The 16,168-nt window shown below is 36.8% G+C and overlaps 3 protein-coding genes and 2 long non-coding RNA genes across 8 annotated transcripts in view; 2 read left to right on the forward strand and 3 right to left on the reverse strand.

Moving 5' to 3' along the window:
* Positions 1-909: 909 nt before the first annotated feature.
* On the reverse strand, positions 910-4,078 carry LOC126055513 (uncharacterized). Its single transcript, XR_007511489.2, has 3 exons — positions 3,988-4,078; positions 2,355-2,397; positions 910-1,804 (listed from the first exon to the last, which is right to left on the reverse strand). It is a non-coding gene; the product is annotated as an uncharacterized LOC126055513 (long non-coding RNA).
* Positions 4,079-4,574: 496 nt separating this feature from the next.
* LOC126055512 (uncharacterized) lies at positions 4,575-6,729 on the reverse strand. Its single transcript, XR_010277186.1, has 3 exons — positions 6,624-6,729; positions 5,885-5,927; positions 4,575-5,139 (listed from the first exon to the last, which is right to left on the reverse strand). It is a non-coding gene; the product is annotated as an uncharacterized LOC126055512 (long non-coding RNA).
* A 723-nt stretch (positions 6,730-7,452) lies between these two features.
* On the forward strand, positions 7,453-8,942 carry LOC110382258 (uncharacterized). The gene is made up of 3 exons (XM_021342797.3): positions 7,453-7,544; positions 7,908-7,950; positions 8,362-8,942. The coding sequence occupies exons 1-3, from the start codon at positions 7,533-7,535 to the stop codon at positions 8,640-8,642; spliced, it is 336 nt and encodes a 111-aa protein (XP_021198472.3). The 5' UTR covers positions 7,453-7,532; the 3' UTR covers positions 8,643-8,942.
* LOC110382263 (putative uncharacterized protein DDB_G0283431) overlaps positions 8,026-16,168 on the reverse strand; it is a 32,194-nt gene continuing 24,051 nt past the window's right edge. For all 4 annotated transcript variants that reach the window (XM_064038040.1, XM_064038015.1, XM_064038004.1 and 1 more), the window contains one exon: positions 8,026-8,038. The gene's annotated coding sequence lies outside the window, so the exon portion shown is untranslated. The remainder of the gene's footprint in view (positions 8,039-16,168) is intronic.
* On the forward strand, positions 13,884-15,888 carry LOC126055509 (mucin-2). Its single transcript, XM_049844871.2, has 3 exons — positions 13,884-13,961; positions 14,693-14,741; positions 15,078-15,888. The coding sequence occupies exons 1-3, from the start codon at positions 13,950-13,952 to the stop codon at positions 15,728-15,730; spliced, it is 714 nt and encodes a 237-aa protein (XP_049700828.2). The 5' UTR covers positions 13,884-13,949; the 3' UTR covers positions 15,731-15,888.

Genomic DNA, 16,168 nt, shown 5'->3' on the forward strand with positions numbered 1-16,168 from the left:
CGCTGGCGTAGCTCCATAGCAATGAGCAATAGTGCTACGGCGTAGCACGAAGAACCTTGTAAACTTTTTTACCTATAGTATCATCTGCCTAGCTGTTTCTCAATTACATATAACGAGCTTGAATCTATAAACACGTCATGGGGAGCCTAATTTTAATACTCATTGTCAATCGTTGATTTACCTAATACAGAAAAAAAAAATAAGTTTTGTTGCCTCACTAAAAGACTGGCTAGCTACTAATATTATCTACTAAACACAAGTAAGTTTTGATATCAGATGAGTAGTTCCTAAGATAAGCACGCTCAAACAACCAAAACTACAGCTTTATAATAAAATATTATAGATATGGTATTGTTTTTATATTTCTTATCATTGGGTTTCCCTAAATATGTTTGTATATATTTATGTCCAAGGCTACGTGGATAACAATTATATTATCATTAATTTCGTACTTTGAGATATTATTATGTCTATAAGGGTCAAAGACCTTGTGTCTCACAAAGTTATCGTATTTCTAGAAGCTTTTTTAATTTGTTATTTATTGTTGATTTTTTTTATGAAAGTTTTTTATTATTTCTTAATTGCAAAGAATTTGTGTAAAATGTGCGAGTAAAATGCAACTCTATTTAGTACTAAATACCATTATTTAGTACTAAATAGAGTTGCATTTTATTGCATTTATATATTCTTACTACGAAAAGTTAAACAGGGGTTCGTCACGTTCTTCAGAAAAAAATGTATAGAAATTGTATCTGTTTTCTAGTAAAACCAAATAGTCTGGAGCCTGAGATAATACCTAATAGGAATACGTATTTTTATCCTATACAATTTAGTCAAAGTACAATTTACATTAATTTGCATTAGTGTAGTGGGAGAATTTGGTCGCTATTGCAATAAGAAAGAACGAAGTATATAAGAGATATTTATTGGTACGAAAACACAAAGTGGAACAAGCGCAAAGACAGAGATACTAGCAAAAGTAACAAAGCAAATATAACTAAAGATAGGTCAACTACCCAGTTATACAATGTCTTACCAAAGAATTTTGGGGTAACAATACTTCTAAGTCTTGAAAAACCATTATTATACAATATTAAATGATGTCTTAGTATAATTTTATGTATACATGAGTGCATATAAAAGCCTACAACATACATTTAAATGAATAATGAAGTATACAAGGTGTTGATTTGCATCCGTGCAATATTTCAGGAGGTTGACATAAAATACGTAAATAATCGAACTATTTTTTTTTGTCATCGTATATCGGAAGTAACTCAATTTTATGAATGTTATGAATTATCGTTGCGTATGCTTTGTGTTTGCATTTGTGTGAGGGCGCAGCACGGTTTTAAGATGACGTAGAATACGGGAAGGTGACATTAACAGATTGCGGATAAAAAAAATACGAACAATTTTTTTGTTGATTCGGGTTGAGAATGGCGTGCGTTTTGTGAACTGTCATCTGCCAGTCGGCCAGGTAAAGCACCATGCTCGTATGCATGTATCTGTGCATGATCATATGGTATCTAGATCCAGGAATTCTTGACGAAGATGAGCTCCAAGCTTTGTGCCGCTTCATGCCAAACAGTGAGAAACTATTCAAGCCAATTAGTACCGTAATTATTACCGTAATTTATACTCTTACTGAAATCTGTTGTGTTACGATTGTATACATCGTTCCAAAAAGAGTTATTATTTATAATGAATGGCGGATATTGGCTATAGCCATAGTCGTATGGAAATGGAATGTATACAGGTATTATTACGGGCCGTGGTCTCCGGTATCTGAAGAATGGTAAACCTGTAAAAAAGAGCATATTTTATATCTCTATCGTATCTTTTTATGGTGAAACTCTATGTATGTATTGTGACGCGACAACTCCATCCTACCAATATTTCAAATGCGAAACTTCGTTAAGCAAAAACTATTTAATAAAACCGTTCATCATGAAACTTTGTACACATATTCTTGGTGGTACTAGAATTAGCATAGGATACTTTTTATCAACACACCACGCGGGTGAAGCCGCAGGCGGAAGCTAGTATATGAAATGAAATGCCTGAAGAGCGTCGACGAATATAGAGACGAATTGAAGTGGACGTGGAGGAAAAGTCAAAAAAGCGGACCTATTAATATGTGAGATACATAGCAGGATAGAGAGAGACTGACCTACATGACACACACTACATTGACGTAGTTCCCATCTCGCCTAACTGAGCAGATTATTCGGTGACACTCTGAGCCTTGGGGACTGTCCTTTTTTTGTGGGATATCATCAAATGACCCCTCTCGCTGCGGGTCATGAGGAAGAAGATAAAAACTGGATTATAATACGAGAGATAGTACTTACTTTGATATCCGTCCAAAATAGCCAACAGCAGAAAGCCGCAAGCCTGTAACAATTTATTTTATTGTGAAATATAGTGGTCGTGGAGGCCTATTCTATTACGTACGATGCCAGATCAGGCAAAAACCGAAGTATTGCAACATCTCGAGGAAATCTGCACTTTAAAGTCTGATATCACCTACCCATTGAGCAAGGGAGGTGATTAACGCTCAATCACAAAATACATAGGTACAGAAGTCAATCTACATACAAAGCGCGTTCGAGTCACGCAGACATAGGTGTCTATGTGTGCGTGTTCACAGACGCGCTGTCTCAAAACAACTCAAAACAGTGCGAGCGCGGCTGTCGTTTTCTTGAGATACGCGCGCCACACACAAGGTAAATAAATGTGCACGCGTTGTGATACTAACTGTAATTTGACTGTAATATTTTTAATTTTAATAACAAAAGAAAAAGTAATAATGGAGCAACAAAAAAAGTCATATTAAATTGTTCAGTGGACGGTTGTTTTAATACAACTATAAACAGTGAACAGTCGTTTTTTTAGTCTGCCGTATTACCTATAGTATGTACCTGCTTTCTCATATTTCGATGGTTCGTTTAATAAACGCAGTTGGTAGGTACCTACAGTTAGGTGGGTAGGTAAGCGCCCCGGCGCGGCGGCCTCTGGCCCAATGCCGTAATAAGTTTTGCTAGTGTCGACCCAGGCGAACTTCCCAACCTACCCTCAAAGATTATTACTAGTAGGAGTTGATAATTTTTGTGATCATGGCGAGAGTATGTTGTAAGGTAGACGAAATAAAACTCGCACATCAAGGTTTCTGTAGGCAGAAGCAAGCTTAGATCAGGGACTGTACATAGTGTACATACCAACCCATTACACACAAAAATATTTTTTTCGCAAGTAAAGAGTAGGGCAAGTATATATTTATGAATAACAGAATTATAAATTGCGGTTTCTAAAAAAGTTCGGTATCTCGTTCAAACGAATTTCCTTTGAAAGTGTTTATTAACCTCTTGTAAGCCACATTAAATATTTTATTATTAGGTATTGGTTTATATTTCATTTTTCCTGTTTTATTCTCAATAATAAATCAAATAATTAGATACTAGTACCACTACCACGTTAGTTTTATAAAAAAAGTTGACAGCCCTAGCGCGACCGCCGAGTTTAGGCATGAAAAGTGAAGTACATACATGAGATTGACTTCTGTTGTATTTTGTGGCTCAATCCTTCTCTGTGTGAGTGAGTGAGAGGAGGCCGTTCAGAGATGTGACGATAAAAAGTCTAATGATGTCGAACATATTACTTGTATCTAACCCACGTATTTGCAAGTACCTTAGTTCACACGCACAATTGAAATTTGACTCGAGCTGTGAATAAAGTCATCATCCTCCAAACCTTTTCCCAACAATGTTGGGGTCGGCTTCCAGTCTAACCAGATTCAGCTGAGTACCAGTGCTGTACAAGAAGCGACTGCCTATCTGACCTCCTCAACCCAGTAACCCGGGCAACCCAATACCCCTTGGTTAGACTGGTGTCAGACTTACTGGCTTCTGACTACCCGTAACGACTGTCAAGGATGTTCAATGACAGCAATGAGCTGTGAATAAAGGAAAATATTTAATCACTTACCAACCACTTCATTATGAGACGACTGAATTTATCCTGGTTTCTTCTTACTGAATACAGAATGATACTAACACTCATTTAGCTAGGTACACCACTTTTATATCGAATTTATGAACTATGATAACCTATGTGGACTTCTTAAAAATTAAATTGATTACAATGACGTTATGACTGAGTTTTATAATTGACGGGCTGTCCTTATTCCGAGGAAAGTACGGGAAAAGGCAACATCGTACAGCCTTTCCCAATATTTTATCTACCTTTTAATGTGCTTACTATGGATAGAATTTTGACATTTAATATACTTACTAATTTCTATATGTCGCAACACAAGAAGGCGTCCTTCACCAAGCATAGACCTAAGGTGTCTACACACCAAAGCCGCTGATGCCGGCGGCACAGCCCGGCGGCCCAACCCGCCGGCCGTATTTTGTACAATCATGCCGCCGGCTTTCATAGAGTATTTGACAATTACTAGAACACCGCATGCCGCGGCAGTCGTGCCGCCGGGCTGTGCCGCCGGGTCAGCGGCTTTGGTGTGTAGACCCCATTATTAAGATTACCGTGTAATAAAAAAGAACAAAGTTCAGGAGAAATATTTATTGGTAAGAAAATACACACAAATACAGTGTAACAGTGTATATTAAATGTTTGTGGCCCCATATTTTCCGTGTCGATAACGTTAGGGGCACCATTGAATAGACACAAAAATATAAATTTATATAGTTATCGGCACGAATCTTGAGCTCTGACCTTCACCTGCGCAGAAGTAATTTATTGGATCCCTTTTGTGGTTTGAAGTGAGCGCGGGGGCGGGCTAAAGCGGTGATTGGCCCGCAGTGCATCGCGTCATAGCCGTCACTCGAGATTGGTTCTTTGCTAATAAATCACTTCTGCGCAGATGTAGGCCAGAGCTCAAGATTCGTGCCGATAACTATACCTAGTTTTGTTCTTTCAGGAAGCTACTTGAGGCTTGCTGATCATTGTTACCGTAAGTGGTACCGTAATTTGTGTGTTGACTTGCGTCTGTGCGTAGATTATTGCCTACATTGTTCCAATGAGAATTGGTATTGATAACACCAGGCAAGATTTCATACGCAGGTACTAGTGTACCATTGGGCTGGACATGATACATGACGATTCTTTGCGGTCGACCTGTAAACAAACAAAAAATAAGTTGTACTTCTTAGTAAAGAAAAGCAATTTTCAAAATTAAGTGTCCTTGCACAATTTTATTTGCTATATCGTTGTAGTGTGTTATTTTATACGCGGTTTATACGCGGTTTATACGCGCATATGTATATGCGGTGACTATTTTCGAGTGTAAGGAGTATAATATATTATGGAGGTAGTGTTTTAAAGAAGTGTCCAATATTTTTAGCGAATCTAAAAGAATCCCCGTATTTTAACTCTGTCATGACGACTATATTTGGTGTGGGTTCGATTCCAGGTCAGGCAAGTATTCTAAGTGTACAACTTTTTTAGATTTGTATGTACTTTCTAAATACATCTTGGACACCAATGACTGTGTTTCGGATGGCAGGTTAAACTGTAGGTCCCGGTTGTCGGTGAACATCTTTGGCAGTCTTTACGGGCAGTCAGAAGTCGGTAAATCTGACAACCAGTCTTACCAAGGGGTATTGGGTTGCCCGGGTAACCGGGTTGATGAGGTCATATAGGGCAGTCGCTCCTTGTAAAACACCGGTACTCAGCTGCATTAAGCCGACCCCAACATAGTTGGGAAAAGGCTCGAAAGATGGATGGATGCGGGCTGCCGATGACCTGGCTGGTTGGCGTTCTTTGTGAGAGGCCTACGTTCACCGGCAATTGGCTGATATGATAATGATTATGACACCTATATTAAGGAAAGAATAAACTGTAGTTTAGAGAAAGGTCTTACAATGACGTAACTCCAACATAGCCAACAGCAGAACACCGCACACCTGTAACAATTTATTTTAAGAATTACCAGATTTTTCATACGATACCACCTGCGTCCTGAAGAAAAAAAAATCTCACCCGGGTAAAAAATGAAACTAACTAGTCGGCCGACAGTTGACCCAATGGTTGACATTTTACTTACACAAAATCTTGATTCCAATCAAAGTAATTAATAAAAAACAAAATTATGTTCGTATCGGCCGACTAAAAGTTTTCAGTGTGCGGGACTCGAGTTATGGACAAAAATAGTTCTAGTTAATCAAATAAACATTTAATTGTTACTTAGCTGACGTTATACGGATATAGTTAAGTCAGTTTTATTTAAACATAAACACAGTTTTTAAACTAGATACTGAACCGATTTGAAATATTCTTTCACTGTTGGAAAGCTAGACTATTTCCCAGTTATTTAAGCTGTAATTTAACCGGTCACGGTCTGAAGTTACCCCGGAATGCGGGTGATTCCACGGGCAATGCAAAAAAATCTAGTAAAATATATTTGATAGCCGTTTTCCCCCGGTTTCACACACGTCTCGTAGAAAATATAACCTATGTTACTAGCAGATAATGTAGCTTTCTAATGGTGAAAGAATTTTAAAATCAGTCCATTAGTTTTAGAGTTTATCCCTTACAAAAAAATTAACAAAAACACTTTTTTTCCTGTGTTCATAATATTAGTGTAAGTATATACTACTCACCAGCCACCTCATTTTGTATGACACTTTGAAATATACTCTAGACGGCTGTTTCTTACTGATTACAAAACGATATTAGTACTGTTTATTTAAACACACGACTTTTATAACAATTTCATGAACTGTGATAGCTTATCTTTACTTATTAAAAATTTAAATATTAGGGCAGTATCAAAATTGCGCTGCCTAATGAATAACGAGTGATGAAAATAACACAATTTTGGTGTTAATGATTTAGTTAGACGGATGATGACGGTGGATGATAAAAAATCTTTATAATCTACTGTTAGTCTGTTTGATACCGGACAAATACATGATCCTTGTTATGTACGTACTACTATTCATATGCATACTGATTTATGAGCCCTAACGAACTAACATCTTCTTCTTCCTCCTGCCCTGTTCCCATGATAATAATATCTTTTCATTAAAGTTGTCTCAAAAGGGCTTCAGCGTGTTGGTTTCGGCTCCACGTTCGCCTCCCAAAAATCCGGGACTCTATAGTCCCGTGGTCTGGTAGAGACATACAAAATAATATTAACTTATATTACGTTGTCAGTATAGAAAGCGCTGTTTATTTATGCAACTGCTTGCTACGCCTTCTCGTAGCAATAAATCGTAGTAGTCCTACGTCGTAGCACGATAAACCGGTTGCACTTTATCGACTATATTTCCATCTGTCTAGGTCTTCGTATTTTTTCATGGAATTATGATGACGACGCTATTCTTTGCGTTATCGCGACAGTGATTTCTGCGGCTCGTCACATACCCCGCTGAAAAAAAGAAGGTTATCGAAGTTCATCAGTACCTACTATATAAAGTGGAGTTTTACCAACAGTACGCATCAGTATCATTTGCTACTCAGTAAGGAGACTGTTCCTCTTCCCGAATATACTTCAGAGTATCGTAAATATGAAGTGTTTGGTGAGTCATCAAATGTTTTACTATGTTCATAGCACGTTGAGGTCAGCGGTTATATTCTAATAAGTTCAAGTGAATTATTGATATCATCCCTCGTTTTTATGTAACTAGATTTTTAACCGTTATTTATTAAGTTTATTCAATGAATTAAATAACACCGACTTTATCTACAAACTTAATAACTTCCCTGTCCCATGTGTCATATGTGATACACACCGATTGTTTAACTATTGTGTCTGCATCGTGAACAGCGAAGTGGTTAATATTATTTAATTCATACATTTTTTACAATTTTATTCACAGTACTGCATCCCCGTTTTATATTTTTCAACTGAATATGTTTTACAGTACAATACATTGTTTCAGGCTTGCTGTGTCCTGTTGCTGGTGATTTTGCAGAGATATCAAAGTAAGTATCCGATGATTCATCATATTATATCAATATATTTTTTTGTTGCGGTAGTTTTTGGCAATAGCAGAATCGAATTGTCTATTTGTTATTAAATTCTTATCTTCTCTTATTTAATATATTTCCGCAGATGGATCACGATATTCAACGCAAGTTCTCTATATTTTTAATAAGTTAACCAAGCTGTTTTCTGTGAATTCACTCGCATTCTGGAAGGACTTAACCTGGACAAAATGTAACCTATGTTACTCAGGGTAGTCTAGCTTCCCAAAAGTGAATGAATTTTTCAAATCAGAGCCTTCAGGGCTTACGCATAGATTAGTTATTATATAAGTATAGATCACATATCCTTACAATTGAAGGATACATTTTTTTTTGTAAAAATATGTAATGTTTTTTTTTCATTTACAGGCAACGCGAGCGAAGCTTTCTGGAGAAAAATATTTGGAATACCAGAACCAGAATACCAGCAACCAATATACGTACCAATACCAATGCAGGGTGCTCCACCACCATCAATTAACTTCATGAATTCTATGCAAAATCCGTTTCAGGCACAAAATTCGTTTCAGGCACGGAATCCGTTCCAGGCACAGAATCCGTTCCAGGCACAGAATCCGTTCCAGTCACGGAATCCGTATCAGTTTCAATATCCATTCCCTTCTCCCCAGAGTCCTTACCGTTTCCAATAAATGGTTTTCCAACTTTCGGACAACGTTAAGTCATCAACAGTTTACCTATCGAACTTTAACCTTCCACTATTGTCATAAGGTTGAAAATCTGTTGAAGAAATTCGACAGATTCAGATAGGTTGACGTGCTGTCTCTGTATGTCGTCTCTATGTCGTCTTTAGAGTTTAAGTCCTATAAATGTTATAGTATTACTTGTATCTATTTTAAATCCTGTACTTGTAGGCCTCTGTATCAATAATTTTGGTGTAATGTACCTGTTTGTTTCCCAAATAAAATAAAATTAAAAAATATGTTTACCTGTATTTTCTGTCTTATTATTTTCTGATTGATTTCTACTTACCGTATTTTACTATTATATTTATATTCTACTAGCTTCTGCCAGCCATTTCACTTTCGGGAATTACTTCCCGTACTGGGATAAAAAGTAGCCTATATCTAACAAGATATCCCATTTATCGAGGAAGGCTATAGGCTACTTTTTCTGAAAGAAATTTTCAAATCCGACCAGTAGTTCCTGAGATTAGCGAGTTCAAACAAACAAACAAACAAACTCTTTAGTTTTATAATATTAGTATAGATTACTTACTGGCCGTTGTCCCTCGTGAACTATTGCCCGTACCGGAATTAGATAAAGCCTATGTTACTTGCAGATAATGTAGTTTTCTAATGGTGAAATAATGTTTAAAATCGGTCCAGTAGTTTTTGAGTTTATCCATTACAAAGGAAGTAACAAAAATACAAATGCTTTCTCTTTATTTTTTTCTTGTTTATAATATTAGTATGGATTGATATTACGTTCAGAACTAATTTGCAAATCGGTGATTGTTAAACTAATTTCGTTATCACCACTGACCTCAGGTCGTAACTATCATTCCAAAAATGTTTACAGGGTTTTCCCGAATAGAACTATTGACTTGTAAACGTGCTATTAAATATAAGTTGGGTGGCCTATCTAAACCATAACATACAAACATATTTGATTATGTTATCTTTATTAGGTAAAATACACAATCTCACTATCTTCTGTTGAGTGACCTGCAAGTTTAGAGTACCGATCCAGTGGTTGTTTTTTTTTAAAGACTTGATTCCAGTCAACAAAAGTCGTGGTTTTCTAGTGGGTAACGAACCAACCTCTCGAGGTATGTGTGCGTGGGTTCGATTCCAGGTCAGGCGAGTATCAATGTAACTTTTCGAAGTTCCCTGTGTGTCGAAGTGTCCTGTGTGAGCGACGAACGCGATTAACTTAACGGCATCCCCTACATATAAATTGTACTGTAATCCCCCATGATTCGAGAAGTAATGACCAAAATCACGTAGGACATTTCGTGTTGCGTTCGTCGCTCACGCAGGACATCGCGTTAGTATATCTTTGACACCGATGGCTGTAGGTCCCGGCTGTCACTGAACATCCTTGGCAGTCGTTATAAAGAAAGAAAGAAAATACATTTATTTCAAACACACGAATGACGCAAGAAACAAATAAGTAAATAAGGCACAAAACAAACAAACAATGAACATAAAAAGAAAAAAACGCCGCAATTGCGTCACTCGTGCGTGAAAGGGACAGCGCTCAGCATAAATGCTGTGTCTCGCGCACGCAGGCACGAGACAACAGCGCTGGTTTTCAGCGCTGACCCAATAGGTATATTATAGGTAGTCAGAACCCAGTAAGTCTGACACCAGTCTTACCAAGTGGTATTGGGTTGCCCGGGTAACTAGGTTAAGGAGGTCAGATGGGAAGTCGCTTTTTGTTAAACACTGGTATTCAGCTGCATTAAGTTATACTGGAAACCGACTTCAAAGCTACTCTCCACTTGGGAAGAGTACATGTTTCTTGACATAAACTATATTTTATCAAGATACGGACAGTAGTTCCCACAGGACTCGGGTGAAATCGCGGGAAGACGGCTGGTACTCAATAAAAGTAAAAACCATTTTGTTTTAAATGCGTCGGGAAGTTTGGTTCTTGGATAGGAGATAATGAGGTTATCTCAGATCATGAGAAGTATATAAAAGTGGTGTTAGGACAAAAATCTGCAGTAGTGTCATTTCGTACTCAGTAAGCAAGACATCTCCGTGTTCAAGAACATCATCTCAGAGTTTCGTCAATATGAAGTGGTTGGTAAGTAATCAAGTATCTTTTTTTTAACGACGTCAAAAATCATCAAATGATCCCTGCCGCTGTGGGTTAGCAGCGGTGAGGGAGTGTCAGACTCTTACTGACTAAAACCCGTCGTGTTCCGTCGTAGGCCTCTCATGTACCAGGGCCGCGGTAACTCTTTCGACCAATCCCGCAGCCCCGGCATCGAACAATCCAGCAGCCGGTTAAAATATTGCTCAATTTGTCTATTCCATTTTGATTCAATTTTTGTATAGTGGATTTTATTTCTCCTCTCCTCCCCTCTAGGTAACACTTATTTAATGCCAAAATTGCTGATGTGAAAAGAAATAATAATGCAATTTTCGCATTATTATATTCATGCTTTTTACGAGGTGTGTAGTTAGAATAATGCATAAAATTAATTGTTACAGGTTTGCTGTTTCCTGCTCTTGGTGATTTTCGAAGGATATCAATGTAAGTATCCGATCGTAAACAGTATAACTACTATATTACATTATTTACAAATTTTTTACCCCTTACGCAACTCTTTTTTTTTCTCTTTTTTCTTCAAGTAAGATAAAAAGTTTCGATTATTTGACTACCAAGTACGTCCTTTATATTTATTTCGTTATTATAATTCTAGTAATGTGATAACTCATTAAAAGTAAGATGACTTTGTTGGTCCTCCGTCAGTCAAGCAAGATCCTTTTTCTAATGGACACACAAAAGTACCAATACGCTTGAAATAGTCGATATTTTATTTTTGAAGTCCCTTCAAGCTCTCTTCTTTTTAGGAGACTTTCACTAAACGTTTATGTACTTAAAAGTAAGAAGTATCATGTGTTAATTTAAAATGTTATTTGTTGCAGGTAAACCATGCTTGGCAGACATATTTAAAGCAATATTCCATGACGACAGCGACGCACAGCCTGTACTACAACCTATCTATATTCCTATGAACCAACAGCCATATGGTTACAACCAATATCCGTTCGGATATCAGTATCAACATCAGCAGCAACCGCAAATGGGTTATGGAATGTATAGGGGGTATTAGCACGAGTATATGATTCCTTAGACTACCCGGGAACTGCGGACACAGAGAACCAGTCGGTCGGGCGGTTTTTAAAGAAAATCTATCTATATCTATAATGTGCATATAACCATTCATTCTTATGTTAGTTTATGTGCCCAATCAAGCTATGGGCCTATTAAAAGTTTGTAGTGTGCGGGTACTCTTTCAGCCACTACTCCAAAATGGCATCGGTACGCTGTTTTTAACGAATGGCATACTGTTTTTGACGAATGGCACACCGACTTTAACGAAAGGCACAATTTATTCCGTGCGTGTTGTAGCTAACAAACCATCAAATATGACAATGGAAAGCAGTTCCAAATGCACCAGAGAAGATTAAACCACTTAATTCTGCAACAAATATGTTTTGTGTTTTTTTTTTTAATTATTTAAAACTAATTGAGATGTGTCAAAATGTGATTTCTTGCAATTTTTATATGTCTGTGATAATAAAATATTTCATTTATATTTTTCGTTGTTTCTTTTTGTAATCACTAAGGGTGTTCTCCTAGTCCTAGATATTACAAAGTGAAGAAGAAAAATTACTTCTATAACCACTGGCAGAGACAAAACAACTTTGTGTGTCTGCAGGTCTGTTGACTACCTATATTTAATTTGCCCTGTCAAAAGTTTTGTTGTGATTTTTTATCATTCATTTTCACATACACATACACTAGTGTTGTATATGTGACCAAACAGTGATTCTTCATGATTATAGGTAAATTTTTCCGAATCAGATTCGATCGGAATACTGACCTATGCGTCCACCGGTAGGCTAATTTTATCCGGGTAAGCTATCTAATTTAAAGTAGGTATTTCTTGAAAGATGTGAATGAAACCGCTGGCTATATAGTCTCTAATAAAAACACCGATTGCTTTATCAAAGAGTAAGAAACTTCCTCAAAAAATATGTGTTGGGGTAAACCCAGCATGTGATGTTGACTAGTAGGTATATAATATATCATTTTATCAGTTATTGTGTAAACGTGACCCTTAGATAGTTTTTGTTTAGACTAAATTGTGCTTCAATTCGTTCTTATCTGAATTCCAAGTTCCGTTGATAAGAATAATAATTTTGTGTTTGGTGGCTACTTGAATTTATAATATTATAGACGTAAATGTTTTCTTATGTCATATGCCTAAACTTATTTCGTAAGCGTACTTAAATAAACGAGAATTTAAAAGTCCGTTGAAAAATAAAGCTCCCTTTAAGTAGGCAATTAGCTAAAGGTGAACAATCTCGATATCACTTTTTGCACAAATACATATTGAACAAAACTATAATTTAGTATTTAAGACTGAGTTGAAACATAAATATCAAGATTTTTTTATCTTTAAATAAGTTCCTACTCAAATGGGACATATATGAAGAATCTACACAGATAATGTTAGGTAGCTATTTATGTTCACACCGCTTATCATGCTACGGCGTAGCAACGCTACATTTTATTGCTACGAGGTGTCGTAGAAAGCATGGATTTTGATGAAAACAAATAAATGGCAATGGGCGTTGCCAAATAAAGGCAGCTTCTAAATTAGTCCAATCGTCATAATAATATGAGAGTGGAGGAAAGGAAGTGCACTTGTGTCTGCGCAAATGCTTGTGGATATGTTGATCTCTTTTTAATATGAGAACAGCCGCTGCAGCCGACAATCGGCTAAGAAAACAAAATCATTAGGTGTACTAAGAGGACAATAATAAGTGACCAAAAGGCTGGCTATTACCTTGGACAAAGGATCTTGGTATCCAACGAGGTAATGCTGCCAGCCTCTTGGGTACGCTCCCAGTCGACAGCGATGGGTATGAATTTTTTGGTGCTTTTTAGTTTTAGTTTATTTTTTAAACAATAATTAGTCTGAAATCTACCTTAAGTAAGCGTGGTTAGTACATGTGAACGGGGAAAATAAAAAGGGCTGTTAATAAAGATTTACATATACAGCATACTTAAAAAAGGGTATATACACAGTACCAACACAAACATAAGAACACAGAGTTATATAATGAGGTTATCACAGATCATGAGAACAGTATAAAAGTGGTGTTAGGACAAAAATCTGCAGTAGTGTCATTTCGTACTCAGTAAGCAAGACATCTCCGTATTCAAGAACATCATCTCAGAGTCTCGTCAATATGAAGTGGTTGGTAAGTAATCAAATATTTTATTCTGGTCATATCGCAATGGGTCAATTGTTAAACCATTGTACATACAGTTCCTGCATTTAAGTACAGGGTCACAATTTTTTTTATTTTTTTATTTATTTATCTTATATCACAAAGGTAGCCATCTTATATGCTAAGCCCCACAAAACCGTTGTAATGGTTTGACTGTGGGGTCAGTGAGTATCTTTAAGAACAATTAAATTTACTTATAACTAAATACTATACAGATAATGACAAAGAACTTGCAATTACAAATATAAAACTTAAATAATATCTAAATAATATAATTTTAATTTACGCTTGAATTTTTTTATATTAGTTTCACTCCTTATGTCTGCCGGCAGACTATTCAATAGATAAGGTATTCTCTTTTTTAATGTTCTGTCACCAAAGTAGTTGGTGCCTCTGGGTACATTAAATCTACCAGCAGCCATAGATCGTGTATTATGGTTGTTCTTTACATAAGTTAAGTTATGCTCTTGGATAGAATTGATAATGTAACCTGATTAGCCTGCCTGGGCTGCGGGATTGTTTGAAAGAGTTACCGCGGTCCAGTAAGATTCTGACACTCATGCTGTACCCAACGGGAGGGGTCATTTGCGGATGCGCGGATGCCCACCGAAAAACGATATTAATATAGCAATATGCGGTTGTATCTATTATAAATATCGTTTTTTGATCCTAACATAATGGTGTACAATCAATTGCTACAGGTGTGCGGTTTTCTGTTGTTGGTGATTATTGAGGGATATCAATGTTCCTGTAAGTATTCGATTTTAGTTCATATTAGTACTGTACAGATTGAGTCTTTATGAACTGAGGGAATCTATGCTTAATTTTATACATTTCAAAAATATAAGAAAAAAAAATAGTAGATTATTTGTTTTTTTTTTAATTTTGTTCCTTTTTTAACCAGATTTATATTAAAACTAGATCTGTCACTATCAAGCGAACACCAAAACGATCGAGAGTAATGAATCCTTAAAAAGAAAAAAAAAGTAGTAGGTATCAAATAATTGGACCTATATTTCACACTTTTCGAAGCATAAAATACCCAGGTAAGAAATGTAATTTATTCATTTGTTTTACTTGTTTCAGTTAACACAAACTTGCGAAAACTGTTTAAACCTGCGCTCCAGGACCGTGGAAGCAAACCTCAGTTTACGCTACCAACTATCTATATTCCTGCGTACCCTCCTCTATACAGTTACAACTTGTATCCGCATCCGCCTGTAAACCAACCGTTATACGATTACAACCAATATCCACACGCACCTGTAAACCAACCCCTATATGGTTACAACCAGTCCCCATATGGTTTCAACCAGTATCCCCGAGCACCTGTCAACCAATTCCTATACGGTAGCAACCAATATCCTTATGCTCCTGCAAACCAATTCCCATACGTTTACCAGTACCTGTTGCCACTGCCAGTACAGACAAATGCCACGAATGGCACAGCGACTTTAACGAATAGCACTCCGTCTTCAACGAATGCTACTCCGTCTTCAACGAATGCTACTCCGTCTTCAACGAATGCTACTCCATCTAGAACAAATAGTACAGGGTCTTCTTCGAATGGCATCCCACTTTCAACAAATGGCACCATGACTTCGACGGAGAAACCGCCTACAACGAAAGGTACACTATCTACAATGAATGATACAGGGGTTTCACCGAACGGCACCCTGATTTCACCGAATGGCACCCTGGCTCCAACGAATGGCACACCAAACTCAGCACAAAATTAAAATACACCAAAGAGGGTTAACTTGCTTCATTCTGGGGCAAATATGTTATGATTGTCTTATTAAAAAAAAATCTTGTGTCAAATTTTAAAATATTATTTCAAACATTAAACTTTTACATTTGTTTTTAACAATACAGTTCTTGATGCATTCTTAGTTGTTTCTTTTGGTATCACTAAAAAGTACTCCTGGGTACGTGAGTAAGTTCATGAGCTTCAGTTGGTAGCTTGCAGCAAAGCAGCCCTTCGTTTATAAAACTTACTACTCTTACAGTGAGTTGCGACATCTCTTGTATGTCGCTAATTGTAAAACAATTGAAAATCATTTGTGTCTTGCGTACATCTGCGCTCCGACATATAACGGGTTAGCTATAGCGATAACCAAATTATTTTTAGTTGTCAAATCGCTGATATCACCTATGTACGACAATTTCACGGCTGG

The sequence above is a fragment of the Helicoverpa armigera genome, chromosome 15 (genome assembly GCF_030705265.1).
Source record: "Helicoverpa armigera isolate CAAS_96S chromosome 15, ASM3070526v1, whole genome shotgun sequence".
In the NCBI taxonomy this organism is placed as follows: domain Eukaryota; kingdom Metazoa; phylum Arthropoda; class Insecta; order Lepidoptera; family Noctuidae; genus Helicoverpa; species Helicoverpa armigera.